General features: G+C 44.4%; 1 protein-coding gene across 1 annotated transcript in view; it reads left to right on the top strand.

Moving 5' to 3' along the window:
• fam135b (family with sequence similarity 135 member B) overlaps positions 1–7193 on the top strand; it is a gene marked incomplete at its 3' end in the record, with an annotated part of 81072 nt that extends 73879 nt beyond the window's left edge. The window contains exons 20-23 of the mRNA XM_079522113.1: positions 2630–2781; positions 4032–4142; positions 4896–5009; positions 6988–7193. Of these exons, the coding sequence (XP_079378239.1) occupies positions 2630–2781; positions 4032–4142; positions 4896–5009; positions 6988–7193 (583 nt within the window). The remainder of the gene's footprint in view (positions 1–2629; positions 2782–4031; positions 4143–4895; positions 5010–6987) is intronic.
• Positions 7194–26457: the final 19264 nt, after the last annotated feature.

Genomic DNA, 26457 nt, shown 5'->3' with positions numbered 1-26457 from the left:
AGCTGCTGGTAGGACGCCGCTGTGGTGGTTCTGTGTGGCTGCTCGCTTCCTTAAGAGGCCCGAGGGCTCTCTCTGGTTTAGAGGGACATGTTTGATCTCAATGGGAGTTCCTTTGGTGAAACAAAATTGGGTAAAAATACATAAATGCAATGAATTTAAAATACCTGCGTCGAGTGACTCACGTCTCTGCATCAGCGGTTCTTTTCCATGTCAAGGACACCCAAATTAATTTACATGTGAAATTATTTTGTGCCATTTTGTGCCCCCCCCCCCCCCCATAAAACATTTTAGTTGTTAAGGAGCTATAGTGTGCCTGGGTCTGTCCCTGGCTGGCTGGCTGGGTCTGTCCGAGCACGAAAATTGCGTTTGGTTGGTTTTCACCACCAAGTGTCACTGTTGCGCAGCCTAACACACACACACAAGCGCGTTCCTGGGGGTCTGGATGTTCCGGGGACCCCCCGGGCACCCCCAAGGACCCCCACATGTTAACTCTCTCATTTCTCTACCGTTTCGGACGCCGGGCGGCTCGCCGTAACCGGTCCGGCACCCTGGGCGCGTTCCTGTCGATCTGGAACTTCCGGGACCCCCCCAGGGACCCCCACACGGAGTTGCACCACTCACTTCACACGGGTGTGATTTTTGTAAATGCTTGCCTGTAATGACATGCCCAAAATAGGGACATCACATCTAAAGTGATTAATGAACTATAGTTGCTGACGTGAAAACACATGTCAGTAACACGTGTCACATGTCACAATAGACGGGGCGCGAACTGAGATGCAACGGGTGCCGATCTGCGAACAACGTTCAGAGGTGTATAAAACAATACATATAAATTAAAATAAACAAATTTGAGGTTAGCTGCAAACACGCAGGGATTGCCATGACCCTCCTGCATCGCATCCACTTTCGACAGAATCGTAACTTTTCGCCAAGTCGCGCCGACTTTAAAAATATAGAGTCCGTATCTATAAAAAAAGATTCTATAATAAGATGTTGTGCAGTGGAGGCAGGCTATGCCAGCATGCTCCGTGCCAGCAAGCCAGCCGCCCATTCAACTGGAGATGTGTGGAGTTTATGTTTCCACCTGCAAGCTGTTGTTCTCTCTAGAGCAGGGCTGGGCAACTTTGATGATGGAGAGGGCCACTATATTTCCACACTCACTCCCTAGGGCCATATAATACTGTCGTAGCAAAAATAGCCGATCTACAAGCTCAAAACGCGTCGCGCTGCGACGCGTTTTGAGCTTGTAGATCGGCTATTTTTTAATTGAAATCTTGAATTTTTGCTATTTTTGAATTGGAATCCTGAAAATTAATATTTTTATGTAATTTCAAATGCCTTTAATTATACTTGTGTTGTGCAATGAGCTACTCATTTAGACTGACGTAATTAAAGCGGTGTCATATTCGCATGTTGTGGAATTGTAACAGCTGAAACCAATATTATATCAGTATTCTGACATTAACCTGAGGGCCACATTAAGTGAAGGTGCCGCATGTGGCCCCCAGGCCGCCAGTTGCCCACCCCTGCTCTAGAGCCTGACCCATGCACGCCTTATTTTGGGCTTTGATGCCGGACAGACCGTCCTAAACCAGTGTTTATTATTGTCCCGTCACGGAAAAGTTTACAGGTGCAAAAGAAGTTGGTGGAAATTCCATTGTTGCAAGCTCCATTGTTAAATGAAAAGAAGATTTTCTTTTACAAACCGTAAAAAAGGAAAACATGTCAAGCAGAGGCAAAATAAATCTAAGATATCCACCACACCAGTAAGACGCCTGAGGGTCGAGAAGCAACTGGCCATATATATGGAGTGTGTCTTGAGTGTACAGGGATTGATGAGGTCAGATCAACATATGGAATGTCAGAACAGGTCAGCGAAACGACACACGACATGTCATTTATGTCTTCCGAAACCATGATCTAGCATGTCGTTTTTTCATGATTTTTTTAAAAATCCTCCAAAATCATGAAAAACTACAGACTATAGTATGTCTTCCGAAACCATGATCTATAGCATGTCGTTTTTTCATGATTTTTTTTAAAAATCCTCCAAAATCATGAAAAACGACAGACTATAGTATGTCTTCCGAAACCATAACCAAACTATAGCATGTCATTTTTTCATGATTTTCATTTTTTTTTAATCCTCCAAAACGAAACTCTATGGAGATCTAAGGGTGGCAGCGGGGGCAGTGTCTTGAGTCTACAGGGTTTGATGAGGGCCCAGGTAGGGCCGGGCCTTAACCCATTCTGGGCGGGAACCCCTTTTGGTGTTTTAACTAAGCATTATGTTATACTTTAGCTATTGAAAAATAGCAGATCTACAAGCTCTATGAACTTGTAGGTCTGCTATTTTTGAAAACATTGTGAAAATGCGGCGCAAATCTTTGAATATATATTCTTTCAGAAGACTTTTTCGACGTCAGGCCTAAATGGGTTCATTTTCGGGCCTGTTGAGAATGTTGTTGGTGTCTTGTTGGGTTTGTTGAGAATGTTCATCAGGCTCTTCTTGGACATGCGGTAATATGGCTTCTGTTGCAGATCTACAAGATTGTGTCGGCCAGATGGAGCCACATGTCAGTCTACTGTACCTCTAACTCTCTCTCTCTGCCTCCTGGCCGCGCAGCTTCATCGGCCACTCTCTGGGGAACGTCATCGTCCGCTCTGTGCTGACACGGCCTCGCTTCCGCTGCTACCTGGCCAAGCTGCACAGCTTCCTGTCGCTGTCGGGCCCGCACCTGGGCACGCTCTACAACAACAGCACGCTGGTCAGCACGGGTGAGCACGCCCCGGGAGGGAGGGAGAGAGAGAGGGAGCGAGACAGACAGATACACAGGACAGTGTTTACTGTCCTGTGTATCGGGGCCATTCAAGGGCCTTTCAAACGGGAAGCGAGGAACGCAGGCGTTGTTGCCTGGATCGACGACAGGTCTCCTCCAGGTCTGCTCAAGAGGGGCGCGACAACGCAAGCGTTAAAACTACCCAGGGAGGTAGCTGAGCACAGGTGCTCATTTTCAGCAACGCCCTGCACTTAGAAACACACACACAAAAACCTGGGAGCTGACCAGTACAACCACAGTCTTATACTGTTGGCCAATAAGCAGCTCCAGGGGGAGCAGTTGCTCAAGGGCACTTCAGCGGTGTTGGGTGAGTGATGACAATCACTTCCCCACCCAGATTGTTCCTGCCCGTCCGGGGAATCGAACCGGCAACCTTTCGGCAACAAGGGCGCTCCTCTAACCCTTAGGCCACCGCTGCCCCAAAACTATAACTATAGTTATAAAACTATAGGCGCGTTATATCGCTTCACGTTTGAAAGGCCCTAAAGGTGGAAACCTTGTATGTCCGAAACTGTTGTGCTTTCACTTTTCAGGAAAATAACTTCCAGTGGATGCAGCATAGTTATTATTATATGGGTCACAAGCTTGTTTTTATACTTTTCATTGGTGCAATATTTATAAAACCGACAAGTCAGACAAACTTAACCGCTTTCTCTCTCTCTAACTTTCAAAATCAGAAGACACGGTGAAAATAGCCCCGTCTACAAGCTCGTGACAAGTAGGCCAGTAATTCACGCGGTTGGGGGGGGGGGGGGGGGGGGGGGGGGGGAGAACCCATAAAAAAAGATACAAAACATGGAGATACGAGGTTTCTGACCGCCAGCGACGATATAAGCAAGAAAGCAATAAGCAAGTCAGTGCTTCTCCTGCACTGTTCCCTCCTCCTCAGCAGCTATAGCCTTTCATCTCAGAGCAGGACCTGCTGTTCTCGGCATGCCTGGTGCCGAGGAAAGGTTCTGCTGTCTAATTGCGCGCGTGTGTGTGTGCGTGTGTGTGCGTGTGCGTGTGTGTGTGCGTGTGTGCGTGCGTGCGTGCGTGCGTGGGCGTGCGTGCGTGCGTGCGTGCGTGCGTGTGTGTGCGTGTGCGCGGGCGGGTGGGCGGGCGTGCGTGCATTCCTGCGTGTACGTGTGTGTGTGTTTGTGCGTGTGTGTGTGTGCGTGTGCGTGCGTGTGGGGTTTCTCCCCTCAGGTCTGTGGCTGATGCAGAAGCTGAAGAAATCGGGATCCTTGCTGCAGCTCACCTTCCGAGATCACGTCGACCCACGCAAGACCTTCCTGTACCTCCTGAGCCAGAAACCAGGTACAGTATAGGAACAAAAACACGTGTAAAGAAAGACAACCAACCACATGTAAAACGCCAAGGCGTTGAGTGAGAGATCATCACTTCCGCTTTTTGAGCAGTTTGATACGTTGCCAAAATGTTACCGAAAGACACTCGAATCAAATATTCATGACAAAATCCTTTTGCCGCCTCGTCGGCGACGTCTCTTTCCGTCAGATTCTGTTGTGTCAGTTCGCCGTAACGCTCTCGCGCACACGCCAGCTATAGCTCTGACTGTGAGAGGCCTCCCCACTGCGAGAGTGGAACAAAGCAGTCGTTTGTCACAGAGAGACTTGAAGGAGATAAGCCTGAAAATGCTTCTTCTTCTTCTTTCTTTTTTTTTTAAAGATTTTCTTTTTTGTTCTCCTCTGGCTGCCTCCAAAGCTATGGCAGGCTGACAAAATGATCCAAACCCTGTCATTTGAAACCCACCACACTACTGGAGTCTGTTAAAAGCAAAGTCTGACAGAAGACACCCGACAGGAAAAACATCAAACCTGTCACATTGCTTTGTGATAACACTTTGTGATATGCAACTGATTCCCCCATCTCTCTCTCTCTCTCTCTCTCTCTCTCTCTCTCTTCGCCGATAATGAACGCGCACAACCGCACGCGCACACGCGCACGTGCACGCGCACACATACACGCACGCATGCACGCACACACTGCAATACCGGCTTACATCTTGACTCTGTTTTTTTTTTTTTTTTTTTTTTTTCCTTCTGGTTTCAGGGCTGCAGTTTTTTAAGAACGTGGTGTTGGTGGCGTCACCGCAGGACCGCTACGTCCCCTTCCACTCGGCGCGCATCGAGATGTGCAAGACCGCCCTCAGAGACAGGACCACAGGTACAGGTAGACTGCCCTCAGAGACAGGACCACAGGTACAGGTAGACTGCCCTCAGAGACAGGACCACATGTAGACTGCCCTCAGAGACAGGACCACAGGTAGACTGCCCTCAGAGACAGGACCACAGGTAGACTGCCCTCAGAGACAGGACCACATGTAGACTGCCCTCAGAGACAGGACCACAGGTAGACTGCCCTCAGAGACAGGACCACATGTAGACTGCCCTCAGAGATAGGACCACAGGTAGACTGCCCTCAGAGACAGGACCACAGGTAGACTTCCCTCAGAGACAGGACCACATGTAGACTGCCATCAGAGATAGGACCACAGGTAGACTTCCCTCAGAGACAGGACCACATGTAGACTGCCCTCAGAGATAGGACCACAGGTAGACCGCCCTCAGAGACAGGACCACAGGTACAGGTAGACTGCCCTCAGAGACAGGACCACAGGTACAGGTAGACTGCCCTCAGAGACAGGACCACAGGTACAGGTAGACTGCCCTCAGAGACAGGACCACAGGTAGACTGCCCTCAGAGACAGGACCACATGTAGACTGCCCTCAGAGATAGGACCACAGGTAGACTGCCCTCAGAGACAGGACCACAGGTAGACTGCCCTCAGAGACAGGACCACAGGTAGACTGCCCTCAGAGACAGGACTACAGGTAGACTTCCCTCAGAGACAGGACCACAGGTAGACTTCCCTCAGAGACAGGACCACAGGTACAGGTAGACTGCCCTCAGAGACAGGACCACAGGTACAGGTAGACTGCCCTCAGAGACAGGACCACAGGTACAGGTAGACTGCCCTCAGAGACAGGACCACAGGTACAGGTAGACTGCCCTCAGAGACAGGACCACAGGTACAGGTAGACTGCCCTCAGAGACAGGACCACAGGTACAGGTAGACTGCCCTCAGAGACAGGACCACAGGTAGACTGCCCTCAGAGACAGGACCACAGGTACAGGTAGACTGCCCTCAGAGACAGGACCACAGGTAGACTGCCCTCAGAGACAGGACCACAGGTACAGGTAGACTGCCCTCAGAGACAGGACCACAGGTAGACTGCCCTCAGAGACAGGACCACAGGTAGACTTCCCTCAGAGACAGGACCACAGGTACAGGTAGACTGCCCTCAGAGACAGGACCACAGGTAGACTGCCCTCAGAGACAGGACCACAGGTAGACTTCCCTCAGAGACAGGACCACAGGTACAGGTAGACTGCCCTCAGAGACAGGACCACAGGTACAGGTAGACTGCTCTCAGAGACAGGACCACAGGTATATAGAGACAGGTAGACTGCTCTCAGAGACAGGACCACAGGTATATAGAGACAGGTAGACTGCCCTCATAGACAGGACCACAGGTAGAGGACAGGGACACCGGCTGAAAGAGATCCATGCATGCTGTTGTCACCCGCTATGTTGCCTGTGAATTTGGCCAGTGGTTCTCAACCTTGGTATACCCAGGGTGGTCCCCACAGCATTTGGGAGGGGGGGGGGGTCAAACAATGGCCAAATTGTCAACATAATATAAGAAAGAGGCAAACATTTTTTTAAATAGCCGATATACAAGCTCACAACGACTTGTGTTGCGAGGCGTTTGGGGCCTTGTAGATCAGCTATTTTCACAATATGTATCTGTGGAACCAAGTCCAGCAAAATGCAATCTGGGAACCCATCTGCAAAACAAAGGGAAAACTGCCCCCTCATTTCCCGACGTGAGTCAACAGTCTGTCTCGAGAGACTAAACAAAATAATAATGCCTCAACAATTCCAAGCGCTTGCCAGGGTGAGGGGTCCCCAGTTCAAATATGATTATTTTTGGGGGGTCACGGCTTGAACAGGTTTGCGACTAGAGATGTACCGATACCATATCTTAAATAAACAGTCCCAGGGATAAGAATCACATCAAACCATTGAACTAAACGGACCTACCCTGGGGGTTTGTGTGTGTTTTCCCCGGTGCCACAGGACCCGTGTACACGGAGATGATCACCAACCTGCTGCAGCCTCTGCTGGAGGCCAAGGAGTGTCGCCTGATCCGCCACGACGTGTTCCACGCGCTGCCCAACACCGCCAACACCCTGATCGGCCGCGCCGCACACATCGCCGTCCTGGACTCCGAGCTCTTCCTGGAGAAGTTCTTCCTCGTGGCCGGCCTCGAATACTTTAAATGAAGGCGTCCGGCGTCCGGTATGCATTGCACGCCGATTCAGAGGTTTTCTTTAACTCGACGGTGTATACAGTGTAATATTTTAATGTATTTAAAGGGGACCTATTATGCTAAATTTACAGATATTATACTTTGCACAGGGTCACTAAAATTGAAGATTGGAAAAATGCTGCGACATTCGGATGGCAGGATCATGTAACAGTGTGGGGGGATATTTTTCTTGGCACACTTTGGGCCGCTTAGTACAAATTGAGCATATTGTTGAATTTACGGCTCAAATGATTAAGGCTAAGTTCTAAAGGCAAAATGGTGTCCAAACTCCAAAGTAGTTTTGCAGTTCAAAAACAGCATCTATCTTATCATTCCAGCTTCTGTCTGAAATGAACAGCACTCCTTTTTGAGTGGTGCAAACCACTCCAACAACCAGCTTTGTCTGTATCTATGTTTGTGTACCTGTGTACCTTGTGTCCGTGCACAGGTGAGCATGGTTACCATGGTCACTGACATTACGTCAGACCACAGCTGATCAGGCTATATAAGACCTTGCACCACTCAGTTCACACGGGTGTGATTTTTCTTTAACACACGATTCCCTAAAAGCCCACTTTCCTTTCTTCCTTTCTGGGATGGACCATGGGACCCATTGGAGAGGCAATGTGGTCTGAGCAGATGGCCATATTGAGCAGGGGTTCTCAATGTGGGGTTCCAAATGGACCCTCACAGGTCTGTAACTCTGAGAGCGTACACCTCACGTTGTACACTCTCAGGGTTAAAGGGGTACTTGAAATGAGTTGACATCAGCTTGTTTACGAAGTAGAAGTAACCTTTGGAAACCTAGCATTCAGAATGTTGAGGTTTTTTTATGCCAGTATTTGAAATGTTGCCCACATAAACACCCAACATTGTAATATTACATAATATGAAAATATGATATATAAAATGCATAATAGGTCCCCCTTGTAAAAGCTGTTTGTCTATTCTCCGTCACAGGGCTGCATCACTCGGCAAAAATGGCGGATTTGTAAATATGTTTTCCAAGTGTTGGTGTCACTCGACGAACGCAACGAGTTAACATTGGGGAAAGTGACACGTGTAAATATACCCTGAGATGTTTCAGAGTGACCCGTACGTAAGGATTGTAAAGCTCTCTTCATGTCAAATGACTGTTTTTATTTGTTGGACTCTGAGGATATCCGAGTTTGAATTGTAGCTAATCCAAGCAAAACACCGGTCAGAATGGACCATGTTCACACGGCGGACATTTTGATCTTATACACATACTTCCTCGAGCAATGAGAGCAAAATGGCCACCGTGTGAATAATGGTCAACTGACCATTACTGTTTTGTCAGCCTTATAAGTAACCTTTCACCCAAAGCACTATCTAATTACTTATCCTGGTCTTAAAGCATTTAATTATTTGCCCTATAGAGTTTTTTTTGCCCGATAATAGTGTTAAAACTATTCTTAAAACCATGGGGATAGGAAGCATTTATTCCCTTGGCTGTACATTAATTAACAAGGATTTTATTGTACAAAGTACATATTGAACTATTTATTTTGTATCTATTCATACATCGGCAACATAGTTTGGCCATGTAAAACGACTCTAAAAGTGTCAATGCGTCATGCGTGTGCTGACTGTAATGGACATGTAGTCCTATACATAAATATAATGATGAAATTACAAATCCCAAGTAACCATGTCTATGTCTATGTAAGTAATATACAGTGCAGGCAAAAGTGTTATAGCCTATAAGCTAATATTGCATATCAAAAAAAGTATGCTTGTTGAAAGCGTTTACTATGCTACTGTACTGTACATGTGTCCCTTTAACTGTATAGTAATCTCAGCCTAACGCCAGGGCTCCACCGGACGGACGCGTTGCGTCTCCGTCGCGTGTGTCAAAAAACGCACCGGTTCAATTTTAATGCACGCGTTAATGTCACGCAACGCGGGCAGTGGAGCCACCCTTCATTGATTAAAAAGGGAACATTCCCTGACGGTGACGGAGACGCGACGCTGACGTGCCCGGTGGAGCCCTGGTGTAACTTATAACCCTGATTCACAAACACCTAGTGGGCTTTGCGTTTGTTGTTTTTTGTATTTTTTATTTTATTTATTTTATTTTAATGTGTGTTGTATACTGTAGTGTAGGCCAGTGGTTCTCAACCCTTTTAATAACTAATAACAAGCCGACGTAAAGAAATGGGTGAAAAAAAGAAGACAAGGAATAAGATGAAAAAAGACCATTACCGCATCAAAAGTAATGAACAAACTATACTTTAATAAAAACTGGTCAAACATTTTCCAAAAAAAGAAAGAGGCCGATCGATATAGATTGTCTATTTCTACAATTGGAACTAACTCGTACAATTCCAAGTTCCCTCTTCTCAGGGTGGGGGGTCCCCAGTTCAAATTTGATTATGTTGGGGGGTCCCCAGTTTAAATATGATTATGTTGGGGGTCCCCAGTTCAAATATGATTATGTTGGGGGTCCCCAGTTCAAATTTGATTATGTTGGGGGGTCCCCAGTTTAAATTTGATTATGTTGGGGGGTCCCCAGTTCAAATTTGATTATGTTGGGGGGTCCCCAGTTTAAATATGATTATGTTGGGGGGTCCCCAGTTTAAATATGATTATGTTGGGGGTCCCCAGTTCAAATATGATTATGTTGGGTTCTCCAGTTCAAATATGATTATGTTGGGGGTCCCCAGTTTAAATATGATTATGTTGGGGGTCCCCAGTTCAAATATGATTATGTTGGGTTCTCCAGTTCAAAATGTTGGGGGGTCCCCAGTTCAAATGTTGGGGGTCGTAGCCTGAAAAGGTTGAGAATCACTGCTGTAGGCTACTGGTTTTTCCATCAGATTTCCACCTTTACGTCTACCGTCAGGGTTTGTTTTAGTGATTGATTTATTGATTGATTGATTGATTGATTGATTGATTGATTGATTGACTTTGTTTCTTGAATCATTTGAACCACCAGGAAGGCACAATAAGGTAGCACAACCTGTTTTCCATCATGGTGTTTCAACCAACATTTTTCATACATTTTCACATGACACCAACTATAGGGCTAAAGTGGTTCAATAGTTTTGGATGGCGAGCACGCAAGATCTTTGTATTTATGATTCATTCAATGGAAACATTTAAAAAAAAACAAGTAAAAACAGCTATGTTATCTAACGCTATATACAATGCAACATACAGTAACTTGTTGTCAACTCAAACTATGTTTGAGTCGTCTCTTGAATCTTTCCGAAGTGGCAAAAGCATTGGCCAGCAACGGCATAAGCACTTTGTGAATCAGGGTATCATTGAAAGATTTCGCAGATCACGTGCAAACCCCCCCCCCCCCCCCTCCCCAATGATGTCACTTCCTGTGTGAACAATGAACACACTGCAATATGATGGTCGGAAAGTGTCCGTGTACCGCAAGTGAAGTCTGGGACACGACTCTTAGCTTCTTTAACTCTATACTTATATTTGATATCAAAACTTTTTAATTACCGTATGTCGAACACCTCAGCGAGCGACTATGGTGCGAAGTTGTGTGAGTCAGATATTGTTGCGTTCGCTCGTACCCCCCCCCCCCCCCCCCCCCCCATGCTTTTCACAACCTCTGCTGTCACATCTGGCAGGGAAGGTGTCATTTTTCCAGCATCGGGGGACATCTGCCTCTCCGGCGTGCTGTCCGTCAAAGCGCTGTTTACATTTTCTTTTACATTAGAGAGCTGTCAGTGTAGCGTCACGGCAGACCGTGTAGCACTATTCATCATCTGTAGCTGATGTGTACATACAGAGTGGGAGCTGCAGTATATATATATATATATATATATATATACTTTGTGAATGGCAAATGCACTTTATTGATGCCCTTGAAGTGAACTCTGCTGGTGTTGTCAGACAGGGGAAGGAAAAAGGGGACTACTTTGTCATGGGGTAGTAGATGGCTAGCTCAGATGACTTTTGAGGATCGCTGGTGGGGAGTCGTTAGGGGTTAACCACATGCATCCTAGTGTCCTTACTCGAAGGGGGCGAACATTAGGTGGTGAAAATCCCACTGAGCATCTAAGGGGCGATTCACGCGGTGGTCCCGGGTGCGCACTCGGGACCACTTGGCAGATGTTGTGGTAGTGTGAATGATGCGTACCGTTCCCGGGAGAGGATCGCCCAACCGTCCCCGGGACCGCATGGGGGGGGCGGGTCTCTGGACCGTTGAAGTGTATTCAGATACGGATCGTTCCAATGTGAATGCATGCGTACCTAAAGAAGGAAGGGTCAAAGGATCAAAGTGTGTTATGCAAGTGTACCCGGGTGCGCTGTTGAATCTCGGGCAATGTGAATCATGGCCAGCGGGGACCAGGCAACCGTATTCGGAAACGGTTCCAATGAAACGGACTCAGTCCGTCTCAGTGTGAATGTCTAAATGGGCGTCTAAAAATGGGTTGTAAATTGTCTAAAAATGAAGGGTTTTTTTGGCGGTCTAGGCTTAGATTAGACGTTGAACGTCTTTTAGCTATTGAAAAATAGCAGATCTACAAGCTCATAGCGCGCCACCGAGTGGCGCGCTACGAGCTTGTAGGTCTGCTATTTTTGAAAAATCGAAGAACGACTGACATAGAAACAGCTTTTTCAGAAAACTGTCAGGATGTAGAAGACATTTTTAGAATCTGATCTCAGGTCAGAATGGGTTAATACCTTGACAGACATGGTCTTGCAGTAATGCGGTTTTAGCTTGTTTGCTTTCTCCCCGCAGGGGCGGTTGATCTGTTTACCTAAACTACTTCGTTTCAACGTCTACATATACACAGTCTATACTCTATATAGACGTTTAAAAAACGGCTAATCAACATCTAAGCTAAACTTAGACCAGTGATAACCCATTTTTAGTCGGACGTCTTTTGGCCGACTATTGCTCAGTGGGCTAGAATAGATCATCTACAAGCTCAACTGAGGGTGGAACCAGTGACCTTCTGATTACCTATCTGTGCACTCAGTTACGCTGCCCTATCAAGCCAAAGTAACTGCATTTGTGGAGACATTGACTTATATATTTATCTCAAAGGTCGAATGAGCCTTCATGATTTTGGGGGGGATACCTCAGAGGTTGACACTAAGGTCTCAGAGGCACTTGCCTGTCGGCCATGTACACAGGTCTACTTGCCCCAAAAGGTCATGCCCACTTGGCCGAAAAAGTAAATTGCCCATTATAAAATGATACTGTAGCTACAATTTGCGCGTGTAGAACAAATTCATGTTTAAACCAATCGAACCGCCGAGTGCGGACGGACAGTCACTTTGAAAAACAGAATGAATGAGAAAATACAATATAGGTATCATTGTTCTTCATGAATAGCTAATAATATTGAATGAAGATGGAATGCACTTGCCTGTCGGGCTACCTGAAAGCAAGCTCCAACATTTTATTTAACCGTTAGTGTCAATTACCCTCATGAACGGATATACAATATTAGTGCAACATCGCTTATCGATAACCGGTCAGTTATCAATTTGTAACTAGTAACTGCACTTTGACTTAATTGACTTTTTTTTGGTTGCGTATCGCAGTTTTATACATTCACGACGTGTATATCCCACTTATAAAATAAACTTGACCTCAGCTGTCTGTCTGCCATTGCTTATTGTTGTCTTGCCCCCCCCCCCTCCACACACACACACACACACACCGCGATGCGTTGCTGTGCGTGACCCTCAAAGTGCTCTTTCCGCGATACGAGTGCTCTCGGCTCCCTGTGTTTGCTGTGGCGCCACGACGCGATAATCCCAGTGTCACCGAGATTGACTTTAATCAGACGGCCCTGTACTTTAGGACAAAGGGATCGCTCTTTGAAGCCGACCAAGGCAAGCTGGCGTAAGCAATCTGTTGGCTGTCATGCCTCATGCATCATTTCTCCCAACACCTCTGCACACACACACACACACGCGCGCGTGCGCACATACCCCACCCCTATACCTATAATAAGCCTGATTTTTTTTACATCATCGTACGTACGGCGTAGCCTGTAGGTCTTCGGTTTTTGACGAGTGAAACGCACTCGCAGACAACGTAGCGTAACTTAGTCGTCAATCTCGTCATGCTTAAGCCATTTTGGGCGGGAACCCCTTTTGGTGTTAGCATTATGTTATGCTTTAGCTATTGAAAAATAGCAGATCTACAAGCTCATAGCGCGCCACCGAGTGGCGCGCTACGAGTTTGTAGGTCTGCTATTTTTGAAAAATCGAAGAACGACTGACATAGAAACATAGCTTTTTCAGAAAACTGTCAGGATGTAGAAGACATTTTTAGAATCTGATCTCAGGTCAGTATTAACCATACCTTGACAGACACGGTCTTGCAGTAATGCGGTTTTAGCTTGTTTGCTTTCTCCCCACAGGGGACGGTTGATCTGTTTACCTAAAGGGTCACTGGGAAATCAATGAAGGGGAAAATGTTTGATGCATCGCTGTGGTCTCTCTCCAAGGGCATCTGGAGTAGACAGCTCTGACGGGTTGTTGGTCTGTTTGGAGCTTTTTTATTGTGTCATCTCATAGTGGGAGAGTATACGTGGTCCCCAAACCGTAGCCTTTGCGCCCCCAAAGAGCGGTGGTAATCTGTTGTTGTTGTTTTTTTCTTTCCTGGGGAAATATAATTTATAACAATTGATATTTTGTTTTGGTTTTGTTTACTTGTTTCTGTTGTGATGAACCTGTGTCTTGTACAATACGTAACCTCCCCCCCCCCCCGTTGTAATTCGCATTCTCACTCCCAAGACAGCAAACAGGTGACTTCTTGGGGACGGACGTTCCAAGAAGTGAAACGTTTGACTGGAAGGGGGGGGGGGGGGGGGGGGTTATGGGATAAACAAGACATTAAACTTGAACGGCGATGAGTCGGCTGAAGCAGACTTCGCGACGCTCGACACGGCGACTCACTCACCTGGGTACCGCCTTCCAGTCAAACGTTTGGCGTTTGGTCACGTTTTGTCCCAAGAAGTCACACTATGCATTTTGGGGAATGACCGAATGTGGTTGAAGTCACTAAATGTATTCTTGACAGGGTCGATGATGAAGCTTTTGATGCTGTTACGGAGAATACTTTTTCTTGTTTAATTTATGTATTAGAATTTACTCCCTGAAATCGTGCATATACTACATTGTACTTGTTTTCCAATCCTACAAACTGTCTGACTTGAACATAGTGGTGTGTGCGACATGCGTGCGTGCGTATACTGTGAGTTTTTATTATTATTTTTGTCATGTATGCGAAGCAAAATCTACATCGATTGTTTTGTCACTGTTCACTCTTTGAGTTTTGTCCTGGAATAATATGACGACTCCAAATGCTTGAAGTGAATGTAAAACAATGTCTGACATCACTGTGAGTACCATGTATTTATTTGATTTACATTGCTAAATGTAATATATTAGTACAGTAAATAGTACTTAATCTGTGCCAATACTACTAATATTTTTCTATGTCGCTGACTGTATATGCATTCCTTTAGCTTGTGTCCCATCATGTAAAAAATATAAATACTATATACAGTATATATGGCATAGTATTATAACAAAAAAAGTATGATGTTATAATAAAATATTTCTTTTGCATAAACACCTCCAAATGTTTTTTTGCCTACTCTCTCTCTACGTCGTCCTCAGACGAGCCCTCCATCGGCGTCTCCGGTCCTCTCGGTTCTCCGTACATCTGGCCAGCTCTTTTGTGCTTTCTGCACCAGCATCTTTCTTTAGTATACGTCCACGTAGGTATAGGTGTGTGACGTCCTCTCGATCGATGACCGTGTGTTGGTTCCCACAGTACAAGGTCCCCTTAACGGCTTAACCCATTCTGGACGGGAACCCCTTTTGGTGTTTTAACTAAGCATTATGTTATACTTTAGCTATTGAAAAATAGCAGATCTACAAGCTCATAGCGCGCCACCGAGTGGCGCGCTACGAGCTTGTAGGTCTGCTATTTTTGAAAAATCGTGAAAATGCAGCACAAATCTTTGAATATATATTCTTTCAGAAGACTTTTTTGTTTTTCGACGTCAGGCCTAAAGGTTTTAAGGGACCCTCAGGGTTCCTTAAGGGGGTTCCAAATGTTCCAAAACTGTAACTCTGAGGTCGTACTGAAGCCAGTTGGTTCTATTTGTACACTCAGGCCCGTTTCCCACCAAAAGAACTTTGGTTCTAGAACTGGTTCCGTTCTAAGGTTCTTAGAACCCCAACCAACTTTTAGACTTCTGAACCAGTTCATTATCAGTGGAAACACTCTGAACCGGTTCAACCCCGGTGGGAACGGGGACTCAGAGTTATGACAGAGGGTCCTTGAAACTGAAACGTTTGAGAACCACTGGCGTACGACATCTACAGTACCGGTTGACAGACAAGTAGCACTGTCTGAAGCCCATAAGCCAATATCTCCCTATTTGTAATGTCTCTCTGAAAAAGATCGAAATAAACTATTCGTTCATTCATTCATTCATTCCCTCTTGAAAGAGTTGGTAGAAGACCCGGGTTTGAATCCCCGGCTTGGGACAAAAATGTACAGATTGCACTTTTAAAAAATGTGAAAGGATGTCTTGTCGTACAACCATCTGTGGTTATTGTTTACAGAGGAGACATGTGTCTGCGGCAGCAGCCATGCCTCAGAAGCAGCAGATCGAGCCAGCGAACAGAACATCCACAGCGGGATATTTATCACGGCCTGTAACTTCTAGCCTCCTGTATATTCTGTTAACGAGCCCCGTGGCGGTGGGACAACAATGACTCACTGTTTGTATTGTGAGCCTGTGACACACGTAGTTGACCGCGGGATCATAGCGGGAATTCCCCACGCGCCGACGCGACCCTTGCAATTGTCATCAATTTATGACTTACAGGTCGGGGGCGCCCCCGGTGGCCATAAATCCAACGCAACAACAATCCATAGTTAATTTGATTTGGAGGTGTGCCCCCCCCTCCCCTCTCCATCGTCCATTTGTCAGTGCACGTTGGACTCATGATCCGACTGAGGCCTGCTGGGATCCCTGTACGACTCTCTCTCCCTCTCTCTCTCTCTCTCTCTAATCAATAGGCCTCTCTCTCCCCTTGGTCCCTGAGAACTGATGAGGGGAACATGCTCACACATAGTGAGACATCTCGTTTGTTTCAAAGTTCAATAATTTGTAGGGTCACACATCCACTTATCATTAAATACGCTGAAATCACAGCGGATAACAAAGCTGACTCGTTACGGGGGGGAGTGTGTCTCTCTCACCCACACAAAACAGGCTCCACCCCGTCCGAGACCTATCTTATTCTTGCATGTTGTCCTTTCTCATCTCGGCGGCCATATTAGAGGAAAAAAAATGATTTTGCCATTAAATCCATCAACCGTCGGTTGATTGAAGCGGTGTTCATTCCATTGTTTGCTCGGTTGAAGGAGGGAAATCATTAGTCCCAGAGTGATACTTGCAGCCGCTGTGCCGTCAATATGCAAGCTGCCAATGGGAGTAATTATGGCTGCGTGAATCTGTCTATGCTGGAAGGTAATAAGATCTCACATGGTCTCATTATCGCCCACAACATTGATGAGGGAAAATTCCACACCTAAGCAAAAAAGAAAAAACTAAGGTGCATAAAAGCGGCACTGTAAGGTGCATAAATGTGGCACGTGATGCAATGGAAGGTATCCCACAGGGCTTTTTGTCTTATCCTTTTAACCCATTTTGACCTGAGATCAGATTCTAAAAATGTCTTCTACATCCTGACAGTTTTCTGAAAAAGCTATGTTTCTATGTCAGTCGTTCTTCGATTTTTCAAAAATAGCAGACCTACAAGCTCGTAGCGCGCCACTCGGTGGCGCGCTATGAGCTTGTAGATCTGCTATTTTTCAATAGCTAAAGCATAACATAATGCTAACACTGCCTTAGGCTACTGTTTTCAACGTGTTAATAAAGTATTCAATCCATCAGTCAAACTAAGGTGCACACATGCGGCACTGCAACAATGTACGGTATGGTTTGTATAGTAAATAACAGCATGATGGTCAGTTTTGGGTTGAGAAGAGTCTTGTGTTGGAATAACAGAGCTACCAAACTATCTACTCAACAAGGGTCTAAACTATACTAGGCTCATTTCCATTAAAAAAGTATTAAGTGCATTCTATGCTGAAATGTAAAGCACTGTATTGATAGTACGTATATTGATGTATGAAACCGTGATTTGAGACCTTTGACCCCCAAATTCCCCAACATTCTCATCAGTTCAGTAGACATGCCCAATGTGATGAATTTCTAGGCGTTCCTGAAATATCGTCCTCGTGGATGGGACAGACAGACAGACGTCCTACTACACCGTGTCACAGAAGTGACAAGTAGAAAAAGCAGCCGATCTACAAGCTCAAAAACGCTACTTTTGAATCCGTACCAATTTTTTTTCAAAGTACCTAACAGTTTTGGACATGGGAGGTTTCCACCCCACAGCAACACATATACAGTTGGGTGCCACCGATATTGTCCCTTATCATTTGACCCATTTAGGCCTGACCTCAACATTTAAAAAAAATCCTTCTAAATCCTCCAGTTTTCTGAAATAAATCTACAAGATATGAGCTTGTAGATCTGCTATTTTTCAATAGCTAAATTATAACATAATGTTTAAAACACCAAAAGGGGTTCCCGCCCCAAAATGGGTTAACTGTCCTTTTGCGCAGATCACGCAAACCTCAGCAAAAAGGACAATATCGATGGCCTCCAACTGTACGTAAACAGTCTTATATGCCAGGCCGGATGCCGCCAGGGATGGATTTAGGCACATGTCTAGGGCCTCCATGCACACAAGGGAGCCCAGACAGAGGGTGGGACAAAAGTTAAAAACATAAACTTTGCCAGTGCCTACAAACAATACATAATTAACTAAATGAATGGAACTCGCTATAGTGGATGTGGATGTTAGGCTACTGTGTGGAATTCAGCACCATGGACGATGCTTTTTTGTTTGTTTGTTTTTAGGGGTGTGTGATACATGATACAAATACAAGTATTCTAAGTAAGTAACTATTGAAAAGCTTTTGATAGAGAGACAGACAAAGAGAGAGAGGTGGAGAGAGAGAGAGAGAGAGAGAGAGAGAGAGAGAGAGAGATGCATGCAAGCCTCAAACAGCTGTTTCCCTGCTGATTTTGACAGAGAATTCATTAATAAATCTAAATAAATAAGTGTTCTTATTAACAGTATGCCTTATTATGCTGTTATTTCTTTCTGAGGCTATTGCGTAGGAAAATAATTGAATTGTATTTCAAGAAGGTCAGCCACTTCATCTTGCTGACTGCCCTGTACTATAGCCAGCAGAAAGTTCACCATGTTTTACCAGGTAATGAAAGTATAATGAAAGGCATCGCAATAGCAGTGTTGTTCACAAGCATGGATCAAGAGTTAAAGGTCAGGTTTTTGGACGTAAAGTTGTAGGAAATAATATACTTGCCATTATTAATATAGTGGTTGCAAAGGTATTATTAATTGATTGGCTGAGTCCAGTGGTGGGAGTTCTATAGTCTGGTTTTGGTGAATATTAAGTAGTTCCGGTCATTTGGTGGGGATCTGGGAGCTACTGTACTTTGACCCCTATGTCACATGGAACTATGGTTTTGTGTGCTTGTGGCATAGTGATACTGCATGGACACAAAAAATAGTTCCAAGTGACAGAGGGGTCAAAGTTGAACCAAGGTTGCGCTATATGGTAGAAATAGGTCAACAATACAAATTACGCTATAGTTTTGTGGATTCGTTCATTTTAATGCGTGGCCCCCAGACCCCCACAAATTACCGGAACTACTTGCTATTCACCAAAACAAGACCAGAACTCCCCCCACGGGACTCAATTAATACCTTTTTTCCTACAACTTTAAGTCCACAAATCGGAATTTTAAACCATTTAAGGTCAACATCTAAAGTTTTCAGTTCCTGACAAACAGGACTTCTGGTGTGCAGCAGTGTCCCAAAATGTATTTAGCATAAGTTCTGAATGACATAAATGTAGCTATCATCACCTTTCTTTCCGGAAATAAATAAATACAATTGAATAAGTTTGGATGTCGGAAGGAGCATACAGTATTGTGCTTTAGACTGAAGAGTCAAGACCTTACAGCACGTTTGAGGTATCACTAATGAAGCTTCCATTCCAACAATATGGCCGCTGTGGAACAGGTATTGGCTGGATACCAGTGGCGTGCACAGATAGACACTAGGGGGTGCCCCCTGCCCTTTTGGCAATGTGCCAAAAGGGCACAGTATGTGTACAGTATGTGGACCAAACATTGATCAATTCTTGATAAAAAGCTTCTAATATATTATTTAGGCCACAATCTATAAATTTCACACTATTAAGGCAACCGGCCGGTTCCACGCGCTGCACAAAGTGCCCTTTTTTTCCACTTGAGCACCTGCCCCTCTAAATGTCTGCACGCCACTGCTGGATACTGCATACCGTAGGCTACAGTGTGTTTATCACCGGCTGTGAGGATACCTGGACAGTCTCACACATTCTCTATGTATGGCTGGCCTATAGCCTCGCGGTGGCCAGACAATATCAGCCTGGGGCAATTTGCATTGCAAAGGCAGATAGCAGCTCTGGCTACTGAGGCTATGGCTGGCCACCATGATGGTATACTTGCTGTGCCACTCAGTGGATCATGTTGATCTAACCATGATGGCATTGTATTTTGTACAGTTAAGACACTATACTGGGCCAGTGGGAATGCTTGGGGCATCAACAAGATGTCTCGGGTGTCTGTGTATCGGTATGGAAGATACATTTAAGTGGTCGACAGTAATATCCACACCGTCCCTGCTGGGCTAAGAAAGCATAAAAAGACTCCACATGTTCAGATTGATGTAAGAGTGTTGTACTTCATTTACATACAAGTAGTCTATGTGTCAAGCATGTGCACAAACAAACAAAACAGTAAATGTTTCAGGCTTTGATCAGTGCTGCTCTGGCATAAATAATATTCTTCTTGGAGCATATATAGCCTAAATACTGTATGAAGGCAAAGCAAGTGTATTTGTAGCTATAGCACATTTCAAACAGCATTAAGCATCCATATGAATTTATAACAGGACAGAATAAAATACAATAAATTGTGTCTACATGTCTCTGGGTTCCAGACCATGATATGGTCTGCTTATTTGTCCCAGATGACCTGAGAGGTCAGGTCTGGATGCATCCACACAGCAGACGTTCACAAAGTGTATTTTTGCCCCCAAACCATTGGTTCTTAATTCTTTCAGTTCTTCGTGTACTTGGGCTCCCATAGTGTGCGCCATTTGCACATTCTCATTTCTCAAAGTAACAGATTCCCCCCAAGGAACAATGAGGATCCCTCATCATCCCTGGACCCCACTTTGAGTACACTGCCCTGGCCTAATTAAACCATGAATTAATCCCACACAAGCTGCAGCCTATCATGGATCTAATTGGGTGTGCCAGACCGACAGGGTCGACACACACACACACACACACTACCTCTCGGTCCCACCCATTTGCGGGACACACACAATGTCACACTGTTGACATACCGTCCGTAATCATAAATAACCCATTCTGCTGGACATGCTCCAAGACACAGTGCTGACAGTCACGCACACGCACGCACGCAATTGACGCAAATATAAACTGCTGGATTAGGATATGGTACACAACACAAGGTGACTGCCCCGTGGTTCGACCTCGCGTTATAGTTTGAACATGCATTAAGGTTGGCAAGTTTGGCAACATTTCTTTCTTTCGTGCCTTCCTAGAATTTGGCCACAGCTAGAGCGCTGTGATATGCTAGCTGGACAATCTGTTCAGATATGCTTTAATGTCCTGGCTTCAAATCAAATACCATGGTGGTCTTCAAGCACGATGAATGACAACAAAGCAGTCATGAAGAGAGAACTTCCAGCGCAGTCCTCATCTGCTCCACTGACCCATGTGAGTGAATTATCCTATTCCATGTTGTTCTGTTCTGTTCTGTTCTGTTCTGTTCTGTTCTGTTCTGTTCTGTTCTGTTCTGTTCTGTTCTGTTCTCTGGACCCCATAGGCTCAAATACATATTGGGGGTCCTTTCATTTTCTGCTCAGACGAAAATGAAAGCTTGGGTATCGAGGCTAGGGGGTCCTTGACATCATGAAAAACTAGAAAAGTGCTTTCCAAGTTTCCCCTTTCTCTTCCTCTGTTCTTCTTTGCTGTGCTGTTCAAGTACATTTTCTGGATGGCCGCTGTGCCCTTTATGAAGCCATTGCAATTTGCCACTCGCTGTAGTGGAATTATAGGCCTATTTAGTGAAATATCATATGGTGGCACCGTGGCAGCAGTGGCAGGGTGAGGGTGGCATTAGCCCTGAAACATGACTGTCATGAGCGTCGTCATGTGAACCATGGCTAGGGTGGCATATGGTTGGAGATTTTCCCATGTTGTAAGATGCCAATTATCCTTGCTTGTTTTTGGGTGCTGAGTTGGTTAGGTGATGCATGGCGTTTATAGTAAACAAAACGTACTCTTAAGTCAATATGTGTCAAGATTTGAATGGTCAGGGCCCACATACCGAAATAAATGTAGTTTTCATATAGCCTATAAAATAATGGGACATAATGGCATTATTCTGCTTCAATCCTTTGAGAGGACATTCTGTCTTGGTCTGCCTACTACATAACAGACCACAGTCCCCTCTGTCTCGTCCTCACCAGTACAGTGGATGTAAACACTCTGAGAGACTTAGTTTAAACTGACCTTAAAATGACCAAAGCTTAAAAAAATTATACACTTCTAAAATGTCTATACTGTATAGTGCATATATATCCTCTCCCTTCTCATAAAAAAATCACACCCATGTGAAGTGAGTGGTGCAACTCCGTGTGGGGGTCCCCTGGGGGGGGTCACTGTACTGTACTGGCACACCCGAAATCATCATATATACAGTTAATATGTGCGTGTGTGTTTGTGTGTGTGTTAGGTTGCGCACAGGTGGTGAAAAACAACCATGCTGTTTTCGTGCTCAGACGCACCCACACCTGACCCTGCTGTTTAGAGCCATTTAGCTCCATTCACAGCTAGTAGTCAGCCACAGACAAACAGACATACAGACATAAACTATAACAATAAAAGAGTATAATTGCACCACTCAGTTCGCACAGGTGTGATCTTTGTGTTGATCATGGCTAGTCATCATAGCTTAGTTTTTTATTTAGTTTTCCTTGGTGAAAAAACATAGTCGGCGAACATTTTTTGTCGTAGTTTTAATCCACGAAATCAACACTAATGTAATGTAGCATGCTCTCTCAGAGTCTTTGGCCTGGTAAATGTTGAAGACCCTGCTGTGTACTGTACATACTGTACATTATGAGTCTGGACAGACAGTTCCTGTGTATTGTATATACAGTGACAGTGTAACTACAGTAACTACTGGCAGAGGCAGATATAGCTGCAATGTGGTATTTCGAGGTTTTTGTTGTTGGTTTTTTGAACGCCCCCGCTTGGCTCCGCAGCCAGAGCTGAGCCCACGATGAGGAGACGAGGAAAGAGCAGACTGGTTGTCCTTGACATTTACAAAGTATCCGAACACGAAAATGAATCACCTTTTAGGCCATTTAGCCCTGCAACGCATCTGTGTCGCCGTAGCTTTTTTTAATTTATATTAGGGAACATTGATTTACAGTATACACACACATATGTGCTTGTCGTACTTACATTGTAGCGTCCCTTTGTTTTTTTTGTTTTTTTTTAAGACAGACAAATTATAAATCACCTACATTCAATTCAACAATAAAGCACGTACGAAACAGGCTAGCAAATACAGACAAACAATAGACATAGACAAAAAAGAAAAGAAAAAATGAATACAAAGCCTTAGCTTTTTAACCACTTTAACCGTTATTTAAAAGCGGTTGGAAAAAAAATGTCTATATACAAGCTCATAGCACCGGCAGATCTGCTATTTTTTAAAAATTGTGAAACGTGTGCAAATCTTTGAAGTATATTATTTCACAGCGAACGTTTCTTCTGTGTGATCCCTGGAACAACATATTTTCAGATGGGGCGTCGGCGGCCAATTACATATATTCAGGTCTCAATGGGTTAGACGGCCATCACAGAGGGAGACAAAATGCACATTCTAATGTCCCCCCCGTCCGTCCGCAGTGAAATCCTGAGAGCTATATTTGTAACTCTGTGAGTGTACAAATGTAACCTATTTATTTTCTGTTGAAGTCTTCGTTTTGCAGTCATGGCTGAAGAAGTGTGTGCCGTTTGCATGGACATACCAGCTATACACCTACATAAATGGCCTTATAGCCCCTTCCCCACCGCCAACCCCCCCATGCCAACACTACACTCTCACTAACGCACTCACACTCACAGTTTGGTAACCACACACATGCACACCTACGGTACCGCAAGCAAATATGCAAATGTATGCAGGGACATGCGTGTGCGTGCGAGAGAGACGGACATTATTATTTGTTTTGCCACCTTGCAAATTATCATGTGTAAAAAAATCTCTCTTATTTAAGAGCTGGCATGCAGCAGTGTACATGGCAACACCTGCTTCATGTTAAAACCTCCCACTGCAGCTATTGCATAATTGTCGTTGCTGTCGGCGGGCAGAAACCTTGTATCTCCATGTTTCAAAAAACAAGTTTTTTTTGTATTTCTTTAATGAATTAATAACCTACATTGTCATAGTTTATACCTTGTAACACAAAAGTAGCAAAAACAGAGGATCTACGGTTGATGTGTATTATTAATAAGAGCTTGTGATTGAATAATAACTACATTGGATCCATTGGAACATGTAGGTTCTTTTTCCCCATCTTCTGAAAAGTAACCTTTTTGGCACATGCAAAGTTTTCACCTGACAACAATGAGTTATTCTGTCAACATGGGGTCTGCCCACCAGGTGGTGCTACAGTCCTCTGTTAGTGTTCATTATGTGAGAAGGGGAGCTGTGGTTATTAAAAGATTTGGGCAACGAGGCCATTTTGTCGATAATGTGCATGAATAATGACATTACGCAATACCCTTTGGCAGCCTGTTTGTTCACATTGTGCACGATTGGTATATTCAATTCTTATTGGATTGTGTTGAGTTGAACTTGTGCACATTAGCAGAGGCAGGAATTGGCAGCTTGTACACACATGCTTGTGAGGTATGTGAGGACTACTCCTCACAAGGAAAGTAATGGTTTTATGGTTGAAATAGTTTTAGAAATATCTTTATTATTGGAAGAAGATTCTGGTTAATTGGGACTAGTGTTAGGATTAGATTTTTAGAAGTTAGATTAGGGATTGGAGATAGTCATAACAACGCCATGATTTACACATAGTTGCGTGCTGGTGGTGTTGCGAACCGACAAATTAGCTGAAATAGCCGACTTTGTAGATCAGCTCTTTTTCGTCTTTAGGCTTACAGTAAAGAAAAAAATGCAAAGAATATATATGGCATTCATAGAATCACCGTCCTTAATGTTGATGTTCGTGTGTGCGCGTGCGTGCGTGCACGTTCTAGCCAGGGTTTCTGATATGAGCGTTGAGGTCAGACATCGTTCTAATGAGGGTCTGGGTGTGAAGGAGCGGGGGAGGCTGCAGGCTGTATACAGTATTGATCCACCAAACATTTAACATTTATGCTGGGCATCCTTACTGGCAATAAAGTGTCAGTGTGTGTCTGCCGTTCCATCTCGGAGAACACTGCAACAAAAAATATATAAAAAAATCCCAGCCCTAGATGAAAGGGCACGCACGCACACACGCATGCATGCACGTACACACATGCACTCGTTTTTTTATTTTTATTGCTATATTCGTGAGGATATAAAAGACATAGGACTGCATTGAAAATTGCTGAACAAAATGGCTAAAAAGTAAGTAAACAGTAAGCACGTATTATTTCTAACCCTGTAGGTCTCCACACACCGGGCGCCAATTCGGATTTTTAAGTGGCGTTTCTCCATCGGTTTTCCGGAAAAACGCGGCCGGCGTGCAACCACCTTAACTCCTAAATCTAACCTCTAAATAATGGTGCACCTTATGACCTAACCTGATCCTCACAAGTATAATAATACGGCACGCACGCACGCACGCACGCAGTTAGAGCGTGTTCTTTTGCTGTTTCCTTTTGCTCTCTTATTTTTCTCCTCACCTATCCAAGGTGACCAACCTTTTGCTGGTTGTATGTAATGAACAGCCCAACGTCCAGTGAATCCAACAAACACCCAGCAATTTCTGCTGGTGGAGGATGTGCTCCGATGGGGTCATCAATATCATCTCTCCTTCGGGGTGGGGTAGAGGTCAGAGAGAGAGTAGGGGAATTCAGCAAGAAGTACAACATTAAACTCGCATAAGACAATTCGCAAAAGTGCTGCACGATTCTTGCTCAAAATGTGAATCTCGAATATTTATAATAAAAAAAAAGAAAACATAATAGTTACTATAATGAATTGGACAGCCCACTAGTAGGGGTGTAACGATATAGTAACTGTATCGAAATATAATAAATAATATTAATTTAAAAAACTCTAAGTATATCGATATGCAAACAGCAAATATCGTATCCTATCGTTTGACTTTGCATTGTATCATTTTTAAATGGAAATAAGCGGTATCGAATCTTTTTGCAATGTAAATGCCGCACTATTCTTCACGATTCTTCATAAAATGAGATTGCATCTACTGTAGATCTCGATCTTTTTTTTCGATTCATTGTTTCAGCACTGATTCATCATTTACATTTTAAGCATTTAGCAGATGCTCTTTTACAATTAAGCACTGCACTTTAATCCATTCAAAACGGGAACCCCTTTTGGTGTTTTAAACGTTATTTTATACTTTAGCTATTGAAAAATAGCAGATCTACAAGCTCATAGCGCGGCACCGAGTGCCGCGCTATGAGCTTGTAGGTCTGCTATTTTTTGAAAAATCGTAAAAATGTGGTGCAAATCTTTGAATATATATATATATATATATATATTCGTAACGTTTTTAACTCAAATATTTGCTTCTGGGGGGGGTCCCTGGAACAACATATTTTGAGATGGGAGTCGGCGGCCAATTACATATATATTTGTTGGGGGTCCTTGACATGAAAATGTTTGAGAACGACTGACTTATGAGGTTTTTCAGAAAACTGTCAGGACTTAGAAGGCATTTGTAGAGTCTAAATGGGTCGTTACACGAATACATCAAATGCAGAAAGGCTGTATAGTAGTGGCTCTGTAAACTGGGATCACAAGTAAACCAAGAACCTA

This window comes from Electrona antarctica (assembly GCF_951216825.1).
Source record: "Electrona antarctica genome assembly, chromosome: 15".
Lineage (NCBI taxonomy): Eukaryota > Metazoa > Chordata > Actinopteri > Myctophiformes > Myctophidae > Electrona > Electrona antarctica.
Note: the sequence above shows the minus strand (reverse complement) of the source record. Positions and strands in the feature narration are given on the sequence as shown.